The sequence below is a fragment of the Conger conger genome, chromosome 18, assembly GCF_963514075.1.
Source record: "Conger conger chromosome 18, fConCon1.1, whole genome shotgun sequence".
Classification (NCBI taxonomy): Eukaryota; Metazoa; Chordata; class Actinopteri; order Anguilliformes; family Congridae; genus Conger; species Conger conger.
Window position 1 is genome coordinate 9,787,528 of NC_083777.1, and position 15,884 is coordinate 9,803,411.

A 15,884-nucleotide genomic window follows, 5' to 3' on the forward strand; every position below is an offset into this window, starting at 1 on the left:
ATGTTATATGTGTGGAACAACAATAATACAATCATGTGGAGTGGATATCTCCACATGATAAAACAAAGCAAAGAGGCAGACTTTCAAAACATTGTTTTGAAATTGGTTACATTTGTGTGTGTGTGTGTGTGTGTGTGTGTGTGTGTGTGTGTGTGTGTGTGTGTGTGTGTGTGTGTGTGTGTGTGTGTGTGTGTGTTTGTACCTGTCCTGTGATGGTCTTGATTTGTTGTGAGCGCAATGTTTCTGTGTGTTGACACATTGGAAGTATGCCTATACTCCAAGACATTACTATTATTTAAATTTAGTTTTGGAAAGGTTTGTAATTATCTAAAATGTCCTTCTTTGCATGTGAAAACTTTGTACCAACTGAATTAAATATATAAATAAATAGCAGGTTCTGCAAATGTAGCCTACCGTTTGCATACAGGCTACTCCTACATACCGTTTTCAGCACTCTGGTGTCATGCCCTTACTCTGAAATTGAACCCTTCAATCGATTGAATCTATTGAACAGTCCATAGACTGATGATAGTGCTCCCTTAAGCAAGACATTTAAAAAAAAAAAAGCACCGACCCACAAAAGATCAGACATGAGATTGCCTAATCTCTTTGCGTCTGTTCTTTATGTAGGCTATATGCCTGTCCCTTATCGTCTTGTTTTCCAACTGGTATTTTGCCATCACTTGATTAACTCTATCCTGTGAGTTTTGCTTTACACGTGGTATTTAAGTGAGCAAACACAGGCAAACATTGTGAAAGTTAGGACAAATTCAATACAAGCTTTGTAGAACGCTTGCACGAATGGTTGTCCGCAACACATGGTCACTTTTAAATTTTCTTTCCCCAGCTTGACCGTTCTATTTCGAGAGGTTGACCCCCGTTTTTTTTTTTTAAATTACAAACACTCAGCTGAGGTTACTTCGAGTCAGGGTTCTTCACTCATGTTCGAATGAAACTTCTGAAGTTGAGTAACGAGAATTATAGCCTACCAAAACTCTAGAAAATAACGGTATGTGTTGTTTAAATATCGCTGATGCTCTTTGTATACATCTGTCGTCAGTTCGGTTTCAGTTTAAAGTGAGGAAAGTAAAGGCTACACAATGACAAACACAAACACCCCGCCCCTTTAGGTGAATTTATAAATCGACGTCAGAGCTTTTAGGAGTGGTTGGGGTTGTCTTCTCTCATCACACAATGACTGAACAGAAACCAGTTACGTTGTAGCTGGCCAGTTGCTGCCGTCTCCTTTTGGCTGGACTTGCCGCGGATTATTTCTTCCTAACTCGTAAGGTATTTATGATAACTTTCACATATGCACATGAAGTGTATGCGGAAAACGTGAGACTGGACCAGTCAATAGGCTATAGCTATGTGGAAAACAGCAACGTGTTATTTGTTCAGCTTGTTCTTTGCTTGTTAATAAACAGAACAGCGTCTTGCATGCAGTTCGCCACTAGAAAGTAGCTAACTTACAACTTGGCTGACCTGCAGTTTGGAGTCAACTACGTTGAAATAGTGAGTCATCTATGAAATAGGCAGTCTGATTCTGAAGTCAAAGTAAAAGTCGGTAATCGTTTGTCTGTTTCGTTTAAATTTCTCTTCAGCGAACGTCTTTTTCGCGGTCAAGTAACTTGGCACAGTGGTTCTCAGACTCGGTCCTGGGGGGACCCCTGTGTATGCAGGTTTTTGTTCCTACCAAAGTGGCAATATCGGGATTTTAACAAGCTGTGAATTTTGTCTTGGTTAAACGCGGTTGATGCTTCTAGAGATTATTTACCCTCTCTTGCCACATTTTAAAAATGGCTATGCATTCCATGAAGGATAAATGACCCATGTTCACATTGTGCTTATTGTGTTATTTTGCAAACGCCTGCATAAAAAAACTGATCAAAAACTGAGGTGAATCAATAGGCTTCTAATTGGTGATAGACAACTGGCCACGAAAACTAACAATTTGGTAGATAACGAAGAATTCAAAGATAAATCCAACGATGACGAGTCAAACATGCATTGTGTTAATAAGTTTAAACCTGTGTTCAACAGCCTTAATTGACCAAAAATTTGGCTTTAACAAAAGCCAGCATTCACAGCGGTTCCCTAGGATCGAATTTGAGAACCATTGATTTAACATACAAGACCGAATATCTCCTCTATCGTTAACTGGGCATTGTAGGACTGGGAAAGCCAACTTTAGCGTCAGAATTTTATTCACAAGGTGCGCTGCTGTAACGTTAGCCAGGTTTATAATGGTCACGATAATGTAGTAGGGAAGTTAAAGGTAGCAGTTTCTGAATGTGCGAAATTAGGAAAAGTCGGGTTTTGATGTTTTGTGTTGAAGGGGTAGGTAAGCTGACAAATTTAAGAACTAACATTGCACTGCTAAGTTCGCAACAAGGTTATGCTATGGTCACGACCGGGATCGTTTTAAAGCTTTTAACTTGAAACTCGACACATTTATACTGTACTATTCATAGCCAATTTCCAAAAGTATTTGATCCTCCATACAGCATTACCGATTATAATTTGGCGTACTGATATCGATATAATAGATTTAGATGATGCGTCTACCATCCGATTCGGTTTGGAAGTGAAGCGCGTGCGGTAACGTTGAGTGCCTTGGAGAGTCAGCCTGCTCACTATGCCGAAACCAAAACGAGCATTGATGCACTTTAAATAGTGGATTGCTACGAAAGAGTTAATTCAAAGTAACATTACCGTTATTTTCTATAGACGTATTTTTGTGAGTAAGAGGCGGTCAGGGCTGCACTGTATTACGTGCTACGGCAGTGAAATCATTAACCACATTTCTCGGTCAACATCGAGACATTTCTGAACTTTTGCCTAATATAGCCCTAGTGCGCTGAACTGCAGCTCACTGTTTCACTCTATGTCTATGTAAAACATAGAAAACGGTGTGTAGTAAATTATATTTTGGATCTTTTCAGTTTAAGCTTTCAACCTGGCATTGGGCATTCAGTGTTATAGAGTTGCTCCTTTAGAGTTGCATTTATGTAACCGAAAACATCATAAACCTGAAATAATATTTTCTATATTTGATTTTTATAAGATTGTTTTTTAAAAAAAATTTGCTCCAGGGACATGGGGTTTTGTCTCATTACAGGTTTTGGTCTTGTCAGTGTGAGGTTGAAGGTAACATAGAAATCAAATCGCAATGGAGGTAGGGGGATTTTGGCATATAGCACGTTTGGTTACGGTTTTAAATTTGAGGTTTAAGAATAGTGGGAGTCCATTCATTTTAAACATTTTAAACGCCTTGTTCGGGCTACTGTACAACTTTAAACCAATATCGACCATATTGACCTTAAATGTGTGTGGCATTACTATCCATACTGGTATGATTCTTGCTGCTTGAATCCTAATGTGTCTGTAATGATGTACTCTGTCATGCGCACTCTGGGTTTAAGTGACTGCATGCTCCCGGTCACAGCAGTGCCTCCCAGCAGATGAATGTGGTTCTCATGCTTCGGTTACAGTCCATCCTCCTACAACTCCCATGATAGTTACCCCCCCAGTCTTCTGTCAAGCTGTATACAAAAATAATTTTTTCTTCAGAAGGTGGAACTTCTTTTAGACTCTGGTCTTGTCAGAATTAGATCAGGTCATTGGCTCTTCATATTGAAGCGGATGGGTGTGAATGATTTTAACACCTAAATAAGAAGTGATGAGAGATTCATAGAGAATCATTGAAGCCGGAATAGTGTATTAGTCATCTCACATCGCTCAATAATAGTAATGTGCTTTAGGTGAAGGCACCGCCAAAGGAAATTACGCAACTTCCCCTGCTAGTCACATTTCCATGCCGTCTGCTGTAGCAAGGTGTTCCAGTATCGTGAACGATATGTCACTAGAATGTGTGCTTTCCATGAGGTCAGACTGTGAAAGTACACATTCCACAACAAGAATGTTACTTTGTCTACTCAGTGAAGCGTGATTTTAATTAGTTTTTTTTAATTCACTAAAGCCAGAATCTTTTCTGTGGTCCTTGTCACACTGATCAGTAGTACGCGGTTTCACTCGCCCACATGCTTTTAAATTTGAACAAACGGAACTGTTACTTGCCAAAGTTAGTATGGCCCAGTCTACCTACATTGGTTTGACTGTTTAACAACTTAACACAGTTCATGTAATACCGTACATTTTGTCATTGCTCAACTAATGAACCAAATCAATGGTCTTCCCATCCTGCCAAATAAGGTTTTTGAGCTGTGCTGCTGGTCCAGCGGGGCGGCCTGTAGCGTAGTGGTTAAATAAATGACTGGGATCCGCAAGGTCGGTGGTTCTAATCCCGGTGTAGCCACTATAAGATCTGCACAGCCATTGGGCCCTTGAGCAAGGTCCTTAACCCTACATTGCTCCAGGCGAGGATTGTCTCCTGCTTAGTCTAATCAACTGTACATCGCTCTGGATAAAAGCATCTGCCGAAATGCCATTAATGTAATGTCCTCCTGTGGGTTTTCCTCTCTGTTTGTGGTGCTAAAAGGCCTGCTTGCTGCTTCCAGCTACTCCTCTCAAATGTCTGCTTTCTAAAGTGCTCTGGCCATGGTGAAGCAAGGCCTACTTCTTGGTCACATTTACAATGTAGCTATATTCAGGAACTCCATTCCTTTGAAGGGAAGATGTGTCCTTCCCGTACCCGGGTCTTAAAATGGCCTTGCTGCCCCTGTGCTGTATTCGGTGGGCCAGTATTTACAGTATTTTGCTCCCTTCTGTGGGCCATATGTTGGATGTAATGTTTAACCTGGTTCCCATGATCCTTTGCTGATGGTGGCGGTGTCGTCTGAGGCCGAGGCGCTGATGTGCAGTGACCGCGTCAGCAGTAATGCATGATCGCATTTCTCCATCTCGCTGCTGTGGCGTGTGCAGCACTGTGTCCACAGCACACAACGTAATCTCTTTCCAGAATGCCACCGGCTTGCCTGTTCCTGTATTTAGGCGTTATCTTGTCGTTTATCTTTTCTTCCTCCCTGAGAAGAGAACTTGAGTAGTTTTCAATTTCAGACTTCCTGTCCTTGGATGAACCTTTAAATTGTTTACCTCTTACGTGGAGAATACTTTTATTTTCACAATTTGGGGACGGCTGAGCCCACAGGGTAGCACCCAGTTTGCCGTGGCCTCTCCTTTGAAAGGAGGGAAGGGTTCAGTAGACCGTGTTGTCTTTCTCAAGAGTTGTCGTGCCTGTCTGTGGCTCTGCGTGCTCCCAAACTGACAGGGGGGGCAAAGGTATGGGTCTGTAAATACAATTCTGCCTTCAACCTTTTTTTAATCACGATGTACAGTCTGCATTTGTTTCGTGGTCTTGTTTTTAGCAACACGCTGTTCGTGGGTCACGAGTTTATCGACATACTTCCCGCTGTTCGGAGATTACAAGTCTTGTGGTTTTCAATCATCATGAGTAGCTCGCACGTGTGCGTGTGTGCGCTCCGAGAGCACCGTGTCATTTTTATTCTGCTCGGCGCTTCGCCGTCGCCTCGGCTCCCCCGTCGCCTCGGCTCCCCCGTCCTGGTGCGCGCGGTCGTTCGGTGGTGTGGAGCGCGCTTAGACGGCGACTCTGCTCGACCACACCGCTCGAAACTCTGCGTCACGGTGGGAGGATCACTCCTCGCCACGCCGCATTTTGGACATTACTCATGCTGCTGTAAACGGTTAGCATTCGCTGGAATGGTGCGTCATCGCCGGCTTGGTAATGTGCACAATACGGCCCTTCCTGGAGAACCCTCTCCCTTCTAATGGGCCTCTGAAGGGCGGTGGATTAATTGGAGCCTGGAGACCAATGGTCTGTATGGGAGTCTCATCCATGAGAGCCAGCCTGTCCTGCTTACCATAATGTGAGAGGGCTCCATATGTGGGCTAGCAGCACTGGCTCTGGGCCTTTTTATAGTCCGATAATGTTGTTTATGCGCCCACGGTCCTCATTTAGTGTCGAACGCAAGAGGTGAAATGGGGCTGAAGCTGCTTCTGAGGCGGTTCAGACTGGAGGTGGTTTCATTCTCATGCTCCCAGTCAGCAGCCCCAAACTTAACAGGAAGTACATCATCTTTTTATTTATTTATTTATTTTCCCCTTTGAATAGTGTATTGCTTTTCCCATTTTTGGTGTCTTCAGTGAAATGTCACACTTGAGTAAGGAGATGGGCGGGGCTAACCTCACTGAATCCCTCGGCCCTTAGGCGACCCTGCGACCCATTGTGCACTGACCGTCTGACCAATCGGCTCTGCCTCAGTCAGGGTTTGGTCACGGAGCTTGTGTTGTGTTGACACACGAAGAGCGTTTGCGCTAGCGCTACTCTACCTGCTTTTCTACAGCCCTCATGTTGGCACGTTCTCGATTGCATTTTGTTTTGCTTCTCGTTCGCTTGAAAGATTGGCCTTTTGAAAGCTGGGACAGGTTTTTTTTAAAAAAAAATTTTTTATTTTTTATTATATAGGTGCCTTTTGTCCTCCCGGATGCTAGGACAGGCTGGTTTCTGCGTACCTTTTGGACTCGGCTGATTGAGTGTTTAACGGCGATCGGTCTTACTGTAGCGGGGTAATGACAGTTTGTTCAACCAGCTGTGCTCTGCTTCCTTGGTGCACAGCAGACACTCCCCTCCCTGGGGCCACCTGTGCCACTCTAGTGCCTCCACTGTGCAGTGCTGTCTCTGTGTGTAGGCTACTTCCTGTGCCTGTGGATTCAACCGCTGTCTTATGTCTGCTGCAGGCTCAAATTCTGAACCTTAAAGACAAGCTGAAATCAGAATGAAAAATTCACTTTTTCCTCAGTTCAGTCACTTCATAACCATACGAACACCTCAAAGTATTTATTCCATAAAATGTAATGCAATTCTAATGCTTGTGTATTTTCACATGAAAGATATTTATCCACTTCCTGAGGATTAATTTAGAGTACCAGTGGGCGTAGTAGTACCATGTCGATCTAATGTCAAATTTACATTTTCCGTTCCCCTCCAATCAATGTCCTTTCACACCAAGTTCAAACCAGAACGTCAGTAAATGTGTCCTCTACCTAAATAAATATCAACTCCCCCAAAAGCATTGTGAATCTTGTGCATTTCTCTCCCACGTTTAGCACGCTGCCTGCCACTGAACAAGTGTGCTGTCCCTCGTCACCGTGGTGACAAAGCAGCACATTCTGTGTCTTGGCTAGTCGCTGCCTTCTTATTTATGTGGTGCTTCAAGAAAAAGGCACCGGTGTAAATCTGTAGGTTTCAGTTGGATATTTGTTGGTGACGATGAAATTAAATCATTCATCTGCTCTCTTCTGTCTGATTTGTGGGTCTGCATGTCGTGATGCAGTTGTCGGAGCACATGGCCTGACTGGTTTGTGTTTGGGGGTGAAGAAGCTTGCGATGTTTGTTTGCACACAGCTCGGTGTGTTAATCATTAATGTTGAGGGCAACGCTCCGGGTGGCAGCGAGACTCCGGGATTCCTGCTGGGGGAGAAGCTGTTTTGGCCCCCTCACCCCCCCCCAAATACTGTACTCCTGTGTACAGAGGAAAGGCCTAATCTACCCTCAACCCCACACCACTCTCCACAGAGCCATCCTGCACAACACACTCCCTCAGGGTCAACATGGAAAAATGTTGCCACTACTTTCTCAATTCTGCAATTGAGAAGCACTGCTCTGGTAAAGTAAATTGATTGTATTAATGAGACTGAAGGCTTTTGTTGTTTCACTGCAAAGACCTGGGCAGCCAAAATATTTTTCTTAAAGTGCACCTCAAAAAGAGTAGATCAGTACACTACTTGTAGGTGGAACATACTGTAGGTGGAAAATCCAGGTTCAGAAAGTAACTAGTCTCCAATATTTTGTTCCAGTCTTCTGTTGGTACAGTTTTTCAACCAGGAGGTAGAACTAAAGTGAGTTACTGGGTGGAAGAAACACAAGGCAGGACTTTTACTTTCTCATCCCTGGATTTCCCACCTCTGCTTGTCGAGTCCTTCCCCGTTGACATACAGATATTTTGATGCCCAAACAAATACATTTCAAGAGGCCGTTTAGCATTTTTCCCCTAACGCTGGGAAGAAGGTGCTCGTGCTGGAACATGGATCCATGAAACCATTTCTGTTCAGGAATTTCACATCCGTGTTATTGTGCAAGAAATAACAGTGAGAATCACACTAAAGTTTTCCAGCATCAGGCGCCTTGTTGGATCTGCACGTGTGGAACGGGTGTTTTGGCATCGGGGAGTTGGAACAATCTGGATTAGCATAAGCCTCTAAACTTGCATGCTCAGTAGAACGAGCACCTTTAGCAGCTTTAAGGGTTGTGTGGTTCACTCAGAGGAACAGTCTGGCCTGTGTTTGTTTTAATCGGGACGTTGCCTCACCCCTGGACAGAGCCCGTTCTGTTCCCTCATGGCCACCCCCCGGGGTACCTCAGAGGTCAGTCCAAGGGCGTGTTAACTTCTCTAATGTACTTCACCCCCTCTTCCCAACATGCTTATTTTAAGATTGGTGCTTGTGACAGAGGACAGCACACCAGAACATTTTTGTATTGTAATGATACATAAGATGTTTGTTTCTTCTTCGGTCAAGTGAAAATATTAGTTTGGGTTAAGGTACTGTTTGCTTGACAAGTAAAATTTAAAATACAAGTAAAATACAAGAGTTTAGTTTTTTGCAGTACAAACTGCAGGCTTTCATCCCACCCAGCGGCACTCAGAAATGCTCACATGCTGGCTTTGTGCACATGCGTGTCTGACCTACAGCTGAACGTCAGTGGCCAAAGAAATGAACACGGCGTGAGTCACATAAGAGGCAGATTTTCCTTTCTGACTTTCAGCCCGAGCCAGAGACGGTCTCCCGGCGTAGGACGAGATAAATCACAGGCACAAAGTGTCTTTTTGACAGGGAGAGCGAGGGATCGAGAGAGTCTTGCACAGAATTGAGGAAGCAGAGGCGCAGATAACCAAACAAGGTGGAGATGACGGAAGACATGGAGGAGTAACTGCTCATCTTAAGGGGTGGATGGCCGGAATTGATTGAATTAGAATGAGATTGCAGAAATGAGAACAGGAAGACCGATGCAAAATAGTGGTTGATAGAACTTTATCACTTGGCAAATTAGGATTTATTTTAGATTAAACTGATTATGAAAGCCTGATTGCGAAGGGATGTTTGTATTGCTCGATGGAACCCGGCCGTTAATGTGCTTATTTTTCCACAGCCGAATCTGTAGGTTCTGTGTCATGGTTCACATTCTACGGTCATTGATTCAATATCGTGGCAATTATTGAATTAATTGTTTAATTATGAGGATGTGCCATATTGTGAGGATTGTGTTCATATCTGCGTCAACTCTTTACAGTTTTTTCCGAAATGTACATATTAATATGGCCTCAAATGGTCACTGTCATACTGTCACATAGAATGTAAGTTGTGTTAAGTCGGGAATTTAAGGACCATAACATCTGCAAATCAAGCACCTAATAGACAATCCAGCAAATGGAGGCATCTTCAAGAACGGTCAGGCAAAATCTCACCAGTTATTTAAAAGTCCTTCCCCTCTTGGAAAAGCGCAGTGATTTAGATTAGTCGGAAAACTGCAGACTGATGCGAGACCCTTTTTAAAAGTATGATTTCTGCATCGGTTTACACACAATGCAGTAATCGCTCATAAATGCAGTGCGTGGTATAATTTAGCCACTTGGAAAGTTGGGTAATTGGCAGAGTAATTGTGTTGTAGAAAGATAATTCTGTGCTTTCTCAGGTTTGACCTTCAGTTCGCCGTCATTGGCTGGGTCTTTGCACTGACCTGTAGCCCCAGCAACCGGCAACTGTCGCGTCAAGGAATATGGGCAAATTGTATGCATGAAGCAAATGAACAGAGAGCCATTTAAAAAAACTGGAAAGTGGTGGAAGGCAAATGTGTGTAGGTAGCAGAAGCGCTCCCCTCCTCGGCCCTCGCTCATGGCTTTGCTTCTCTCCTCTTCCTCCTTCCTCAGGCAGACGCAAGCGCAGGGATGAACGCGTCGCGGAGGAGGGTGAAGGTGCTGGGCCTGATGATGATGGTCAACCTCTTCATCTACGTGGTGGTGGAGGTGTCCCGCAGCGGGGGGCGGGACCAGAGCGAGTCCAAGGTGCGCGTCCCCAGCAAGCGCTTCTGGAGGCAGGGCGCCAACAGCGAGGCGTACTGGAACCAGCAACAGCAGCGGCTCGACCGCGCCCACAACCCCATCCTGGTGGCGGAGAACGGGACCGGCGTGGCCTTTCCCGACTGGCTCAACGCCACCGAGGACCTCGGGTCCTGTGAGCCCAACATGGCCGTCACCCGGCTGGTGAAGGACTACAACTCCCTACCTGCCCGCTTCAAAGACTTCCTGCTCTACATGAGTTGCAGGTCCTACCCGCTGCTGGTGGACCAGCCGCACATATGCCAGGACCCGCCTTTCCTGCTGCTGGCGGTCAAGTCCCTGGCCCCCCACTTTGACCGGAGGCAGGCCATCCGCGAGTCGTGGGGCCAGGCCGGGCTGGTGGCCAATCGGACGGTCGTCACGGTGTTCCTGCTCGGCAACACCACGGGGGTGGACCACCACCCCGACCTGTCGGAGATGCTCCGGTACGAGACCTCCTTGCACCGGGACATCCTCCAGTGGGACTACAGGGACTCCTTCTTCAACCTGACCGTGAAGGATGTGCTCTTCCTGGACTGGATGCAGCTCCGGTGCCCCAACGCCAGCTTCGTCTTCAAGGGCGACGACGACGTCTTCGTCAACACCCACCGCATCCTGGACTTCCTGGGCGGCCTGGCCCCGGCCAAGGCCAAGGACCTGTTCGTGGGGGACGTGATCACCAAAGCCGGGCCTCACCGCGACAAGAAGCTGAAGTACTTCATCCCGGAGAGCATGTTCGTGGGGCAGTACCCGCCCTACGCGGGCGGAGGGGGCTTCCTCTACTCGGGGGACCTGGCTCTACGCCTGCGCAACGCCACCCGCCAGGTGGCCCTGTACCCCATCGACGACGTCTACACGGGCATGTGCCTGAGGACACTGGGCCTGGCCCCGGAGAAGCACAAGGGCTTCAGGACCTTCGACATCGAGGAGAAGTACAGGAACAACCCCTGCGCCTACAAGGGCCTGGTGCTGGTCCACAGCAGGACTCCTCAGGAGATGATCAAAATCTGGGGCTGGCTCAAGGACCCCAAGCTCAACTGCCAGTAGGCAGCTGCCGCGTTTGTTACGAGACGGAGACCAGAGCTACAGACGGCTGGATTCAGGAACGCTGTTACTCGATGGTGACTTAAGATGTCGGCAGCTGGATTATTGTTGGTTTTTGTTCTGTTATTGTGCTGCCTTTTGTCCCCTTATCTCTCAAAGGCCGAAGTACTGGGTGAGTTGACTGGACCTTTTTACGGCAAGCGTATTGATTCAAAGTGTCAAGAGCGCCCCGACTTCACCCCAATTCCTCAGTAACGCAAACCGTTTTTAAAAATGTAGATTTTAATATTTCATTTTGGCTTTCATGTTATTTATGTATCTGTTCACTTTAATGTTATTCTCTCATTTCATACCACCTTTTGAGATGTGCTATTGATTGTTGCCATGTTACAGAGAGATTGGCTCGGTAAAATGTACTTTGCTGGATCTTGAGAAGCAATCCCTTAAGTACCGATTTGGCAGTTCTGGGAAAGCACCCAACGCACAGTGTTAGATTTGCACCAAGCCGAGAAGCTTCTAGACAATGATGGCTATCCTTCGGCTCTAGTGGTGATTACTTGGTGCTTCTTGTTTTGTGTTCTATGATGCTACAACCTTTATGACCGACACGAACTGGGGACAAAGAAAGGTGAAAATGAAGTTTGCAGTATGGCCGTTGGAATTAAAATGGGATTTCTGGAAACACTCTGCCTGATATAACACATTCTGGATCTTTCCGTGTTGTGTTGGTATAAACCAATGCAATGCCCCTAAAGCTGCTACTGAAGAATATGTCGGTCAAAAAGGTCCAAAAAGGTCAATGTCGTCAGGAATTTGACTGCAGTGCCTTTTTCCATTTCAGTATTTAATGGGCCCCCAGTTGCACATGAAGGCACTGCTGAGTTTAAAGTAGCGTTTATATACGGACGGCTGTTCGGTGGAACTCGCAGGATTTCAGTGATATTACGAATGTGTACGTCAGCACAAATCCAGAAATATTTCGGGGCAGTTGACAGTAACCATTTTTAATCTGCTTTTAAAATGTTTTCATAAGATTTTCTTGATACCTGAATTTTTTTACTGCCCCAGATTATTTCTGGAATTGTGCTGATGTACACATTCGTAATATCACTGCTAAAACCTGTTAAGTTTCCCTAACAGGGCTTTTTTGACTATTGCTCTGGATGGATGTTTTGTTTACCTGATATCCTTCACAATTACCTGTTTTTTTTGTCTCTTGGAGAAATGCAGTGTCTGTGCATGACCTTTCACTGTAGATCTTGATCAGTATTTTGGTCTCTTGACAAGCCCTGTCTCTGTCTCACAAGGTTATTTTGTCTTAGTAGTAGGTTTGGAAATCACTTTTCACACGTGTGACTGAATACCACCTGCTGGACGGGTGCAGTACAACACCTTAATAGTTTAGTTTTTTTAGTTTATTTATTTTTTTGTTTGTTTTCTTTTTTCAGGGGTGCAATGATTGTTCTGTACACTGGAGCTGTCAATCAGCATGTGGCCCTCAGACTCCGTTCTCTGTCGGACCGCCCTGTTCCTGCTGAGTAGAACCGAACAGGTCTCAGACATATATAATGTATAAACATATGTATAAACCTGCCAGCTTAAAACCAAAAAAAAAAGGCTGTAATGGTTTTGTCTGCGTAGGGTAAATGTTTACATGTTGTAAGAAATATTTAAGCTGTACTAAGCGTGTGCATGTGCATATGTAACTGAAATGTAGTCCAGGCAGTCATGCTGTTTGTGAAGTAAAATGAGAACTGCTGACTTAAGTTTCCTGTCTGTACTAAAATTCCAGGAAACGTACAGCCATACATCCCGTCTTCTGACTACCTAGAGGTCGGAAATGTTTCAATAGGATTTACTTTGAATGGTACCAGAATTTCAGGCTTTTAATATGACATTAGTCTTTGAATTGAAAACTAGTAACTTTAAGAAATGGTCAGCCCACATTTTCCTCTGGGGGAAATTAATTGTGACGTTAATGTAAAACGTCAAAGTGATCGAAAACAGCAGTATTTGCTTACACTTTGTGTGTTTTTGTTTGTATTGTAAGAACTGATTACTTGTAATTCTTGGCAGCAGATGTTTGTCTTTTCGACTGCATTTTGCATTCTGACTGTGCCCTTTTATATCGAGACGCGCGTAAGCCATAAAGTGACTCCCTTACATACTGTATGACGCGTGCATCCGCCCCTTCTGTTCTCCTGAGAAGGGCGACTGCTCTTTGCCTCCATCTCCGCTTTGTTGCGTTTTCTGACGATTTCGCTGAAGGAAAGAAAACGAGAGTAAGAGAATACGTTCTGTTTTCTGTTCTGTTCTGTTTGTGCGCTCTGTTGTCAAAGTGCACCAATGATTGCATTTCCACACCTCGTTTATCTGACGGCGAGGACCGTCTGGTGTTAATGATGTGGGGGAAACCCCACAAGTCATCTTGACCACCGCCCGTTTGTGCCTTTGTGAAAGTACTTAAGCAGCTGCAGTCTCTTAATCGAGAGAGATGCGCATGTTTGCTCTGCGTATATATTTTTTAATTGTACAGTTGTAACAAACCTTTCACTAAAACGTTGCTCAGGTGCATAGTGTATTGTACTTTTCTCGCCTCACGGTTCAAATCTGAAAATAATGGCCATTTTGTCTGTCTGCCTCTTCACTGTCAGTTATCCCAAAATGGGCGCTGACAGTGAAGAGGCCATGACAGTCTGGGACTGGTGGTCTGGATTTCTTATTTATTTTGATCTAGGTCAGTATTTCTGTAGAATCCGCTGCCTAGAAGTCTGCTCTCTGCAAGCCCCTCAATGTACAGTTTGTGGTGTGTGAGAATGTCTGTAATTTTGATATTTCTTTGTGCCTTTTCAATGATTTTGATTAATTATTTGTTAATAAAGTGTATTTTGTTTTGTGATAAAGTGGTGAAATGGGTGCATCTTTTCAACCTTTTAAAAAATATTTGGTATACGGACACAAACACCACAAAAACGAAAATAACCTGTGATGGCACACAGCTTTCTGAATTCTTTCTACATTTTGTATACAGTTTGGAATAGGCAAAGTATGTTTTTAACTGACATTACGCCCTTTCAGTGTAAGGTGCCTACAATGGCAGTTGGGAGTTGGAAAGGCATTTACCTCTGTATTACAAGCCTCATTTCTTCACCATTATGTTTCACTCCCACACATTAACATCTAAGTGCTTCTTAGAAATGGGCCCCACGTCTCCCACAGCTGCCCCATGCTCTCTGTTATAATATTCACTTATTGTTTATGCTCACTTTTCAAACAAGCTGATATTTATGAGGAACCTACAGTAATTCCTTTTAATGACTTGCCTAGGAAACCGGGTAAATAGGAGCCTACATTCCTGCAGGTTTTGCTACATTAAGGAAACGATTGTGTGAATATTATTTTTGTTTAACCTTGTTTGTGTTATAGACCTGCAAGTAAGGGCACGAGATACTAGTTTGAGCTGGAAATGACCTTCAAACTTCTTCCTCCTTGTCTGTGAATGGGTGTTGCATGTTTCCCTGTCTGTCATGCTGTTCTAGAAGTAGTGTCTCGGTCATTCCGGTGCTTGGCATGTGGGTGTTCACATTACGACAGCGCCTGTGATTGATCCACTTCCTGCTTTGCAAGGGAGTACAGACGATGAACAAACCAAAAGGGGAACTGGCCCACCCTTGTCATCTAGAGAGGAAGTGCCACCCTATAGTAACCTCGGCTCTGTGTGCAAGGATTATATTTTTTCCGTCCGATGATTTTGGAATATTCCTGAATAATTCATAACCACCTTGGCTCATTTTTAGTGATTATGAAAACACTCCAGTCAACCTTATAAAACACTAATGAGGATTTCATAAACCTCCCTCCAAAACACAAATAGGTCAGCTAAAGTATCTGACAAAGTGAAATTATCCTCCCCGTTCCTCAACATGCACTCATGAATTATTCCCAAACTTAAAAAAAAAGAAAAGAAAAAAAGAAATCTCCATTTCATATACAGTCAAATACAAATGTGAAACTTTCCTTCATCCAAATCTAATATTATCAGGTAATTTAAATGATTATGCCCCCTGGTGGTGAATACATTTCTGTACCTACAGACAGAATGGCATGTATGGAAGTATTTGATTTTAAAAGATACTTTAAATTCAGCTTAGCCTTGTAGTTTCCCAGTAGAATTTCCAGCCCATGCATATAAGAGAGTTTTAATGGAATAAGTGAATGTGTACAGTTGGCTCCAGAATTATTATCCATATAATTGATCATTTTTTTATGAAATGCAAAATTATTTATTATAATTCCAGAACCTCATTGGAATTATGACTGGAAGAGAGTGCTATGGTCAGATGACACCAAAATTGAACATTTTGGCCATAGAAAGTGTCAGCATGTTTGGTGGCAAAATGGAATGTATACAAGGAGAAGTGGTGGGTCACTGATGTTTTGAGATCAATGGCACAAATAATTAAACAAAGTACCAGAAAGTCTTGGCAGAAAATCTGGAAGCAGATTTGGTCATAGGTAGATTGTCCAGCAGGGCAATGACTCAAACATAAATCAAAATCCACACCGAAACGGTTAAGTAAGAACAACAACCATGTTCTCTAATGGCCAACTCCAGACTTGAATCCCATGGAAAAACCAGTGGTCTGAACTGAAGAGGAGGGTATCCCAACGATTTAAATGATTCTGAAAAGTTCTGTATCGAGGAAT

At 44.1% G+C, this 15,884-nt stretch overlaps 1 protein-coding gene across 2 annotated transcripts; it reads left to right on the forward strand.

Annotated features, from left to right (window-relative positions):
* The first annotated feature begins 1,173 nt into the window (after positions 1–1,173).
* b3gnt2b (UDP-GlcNAc:betaGal beta-1,3-N-acetylglucosaminyltransferase 2b) lies at positions 1,174–14,080 on the forward strand. Of its 2 annotated transcripts, XR_009706370.1 has the most exons (3): positions 1,174–1,290; positions 9,966–11,349; positions 12,626–14,080. XR_009706370.1 is itself a non-coding variant. In XM_061227935.1 (2 exons), exon 2 carries the CDS (start codon positions 9,984–9,986, stop codon positions 11,178–11,180), a length of 1,197 nt encoding a protein of 398 aa, XP_061083919.1. In that variant the 5' UTR covers positions 1,174–1,285; positions 9,966–9,983; the 3' UTR covers positions 11,181–14,080. The 2 variants fall into 2 exon arrangements, 1 of the variants encoding a protein (XP_061083919.1); XM_061227935.1 differs by having other exon boundaries at positions 1,174–1,285; positions 9,966–14,080.
* The last annotated feature ends 1,804 nt before the right edge of the window (positions 14,081–15,884 follow it).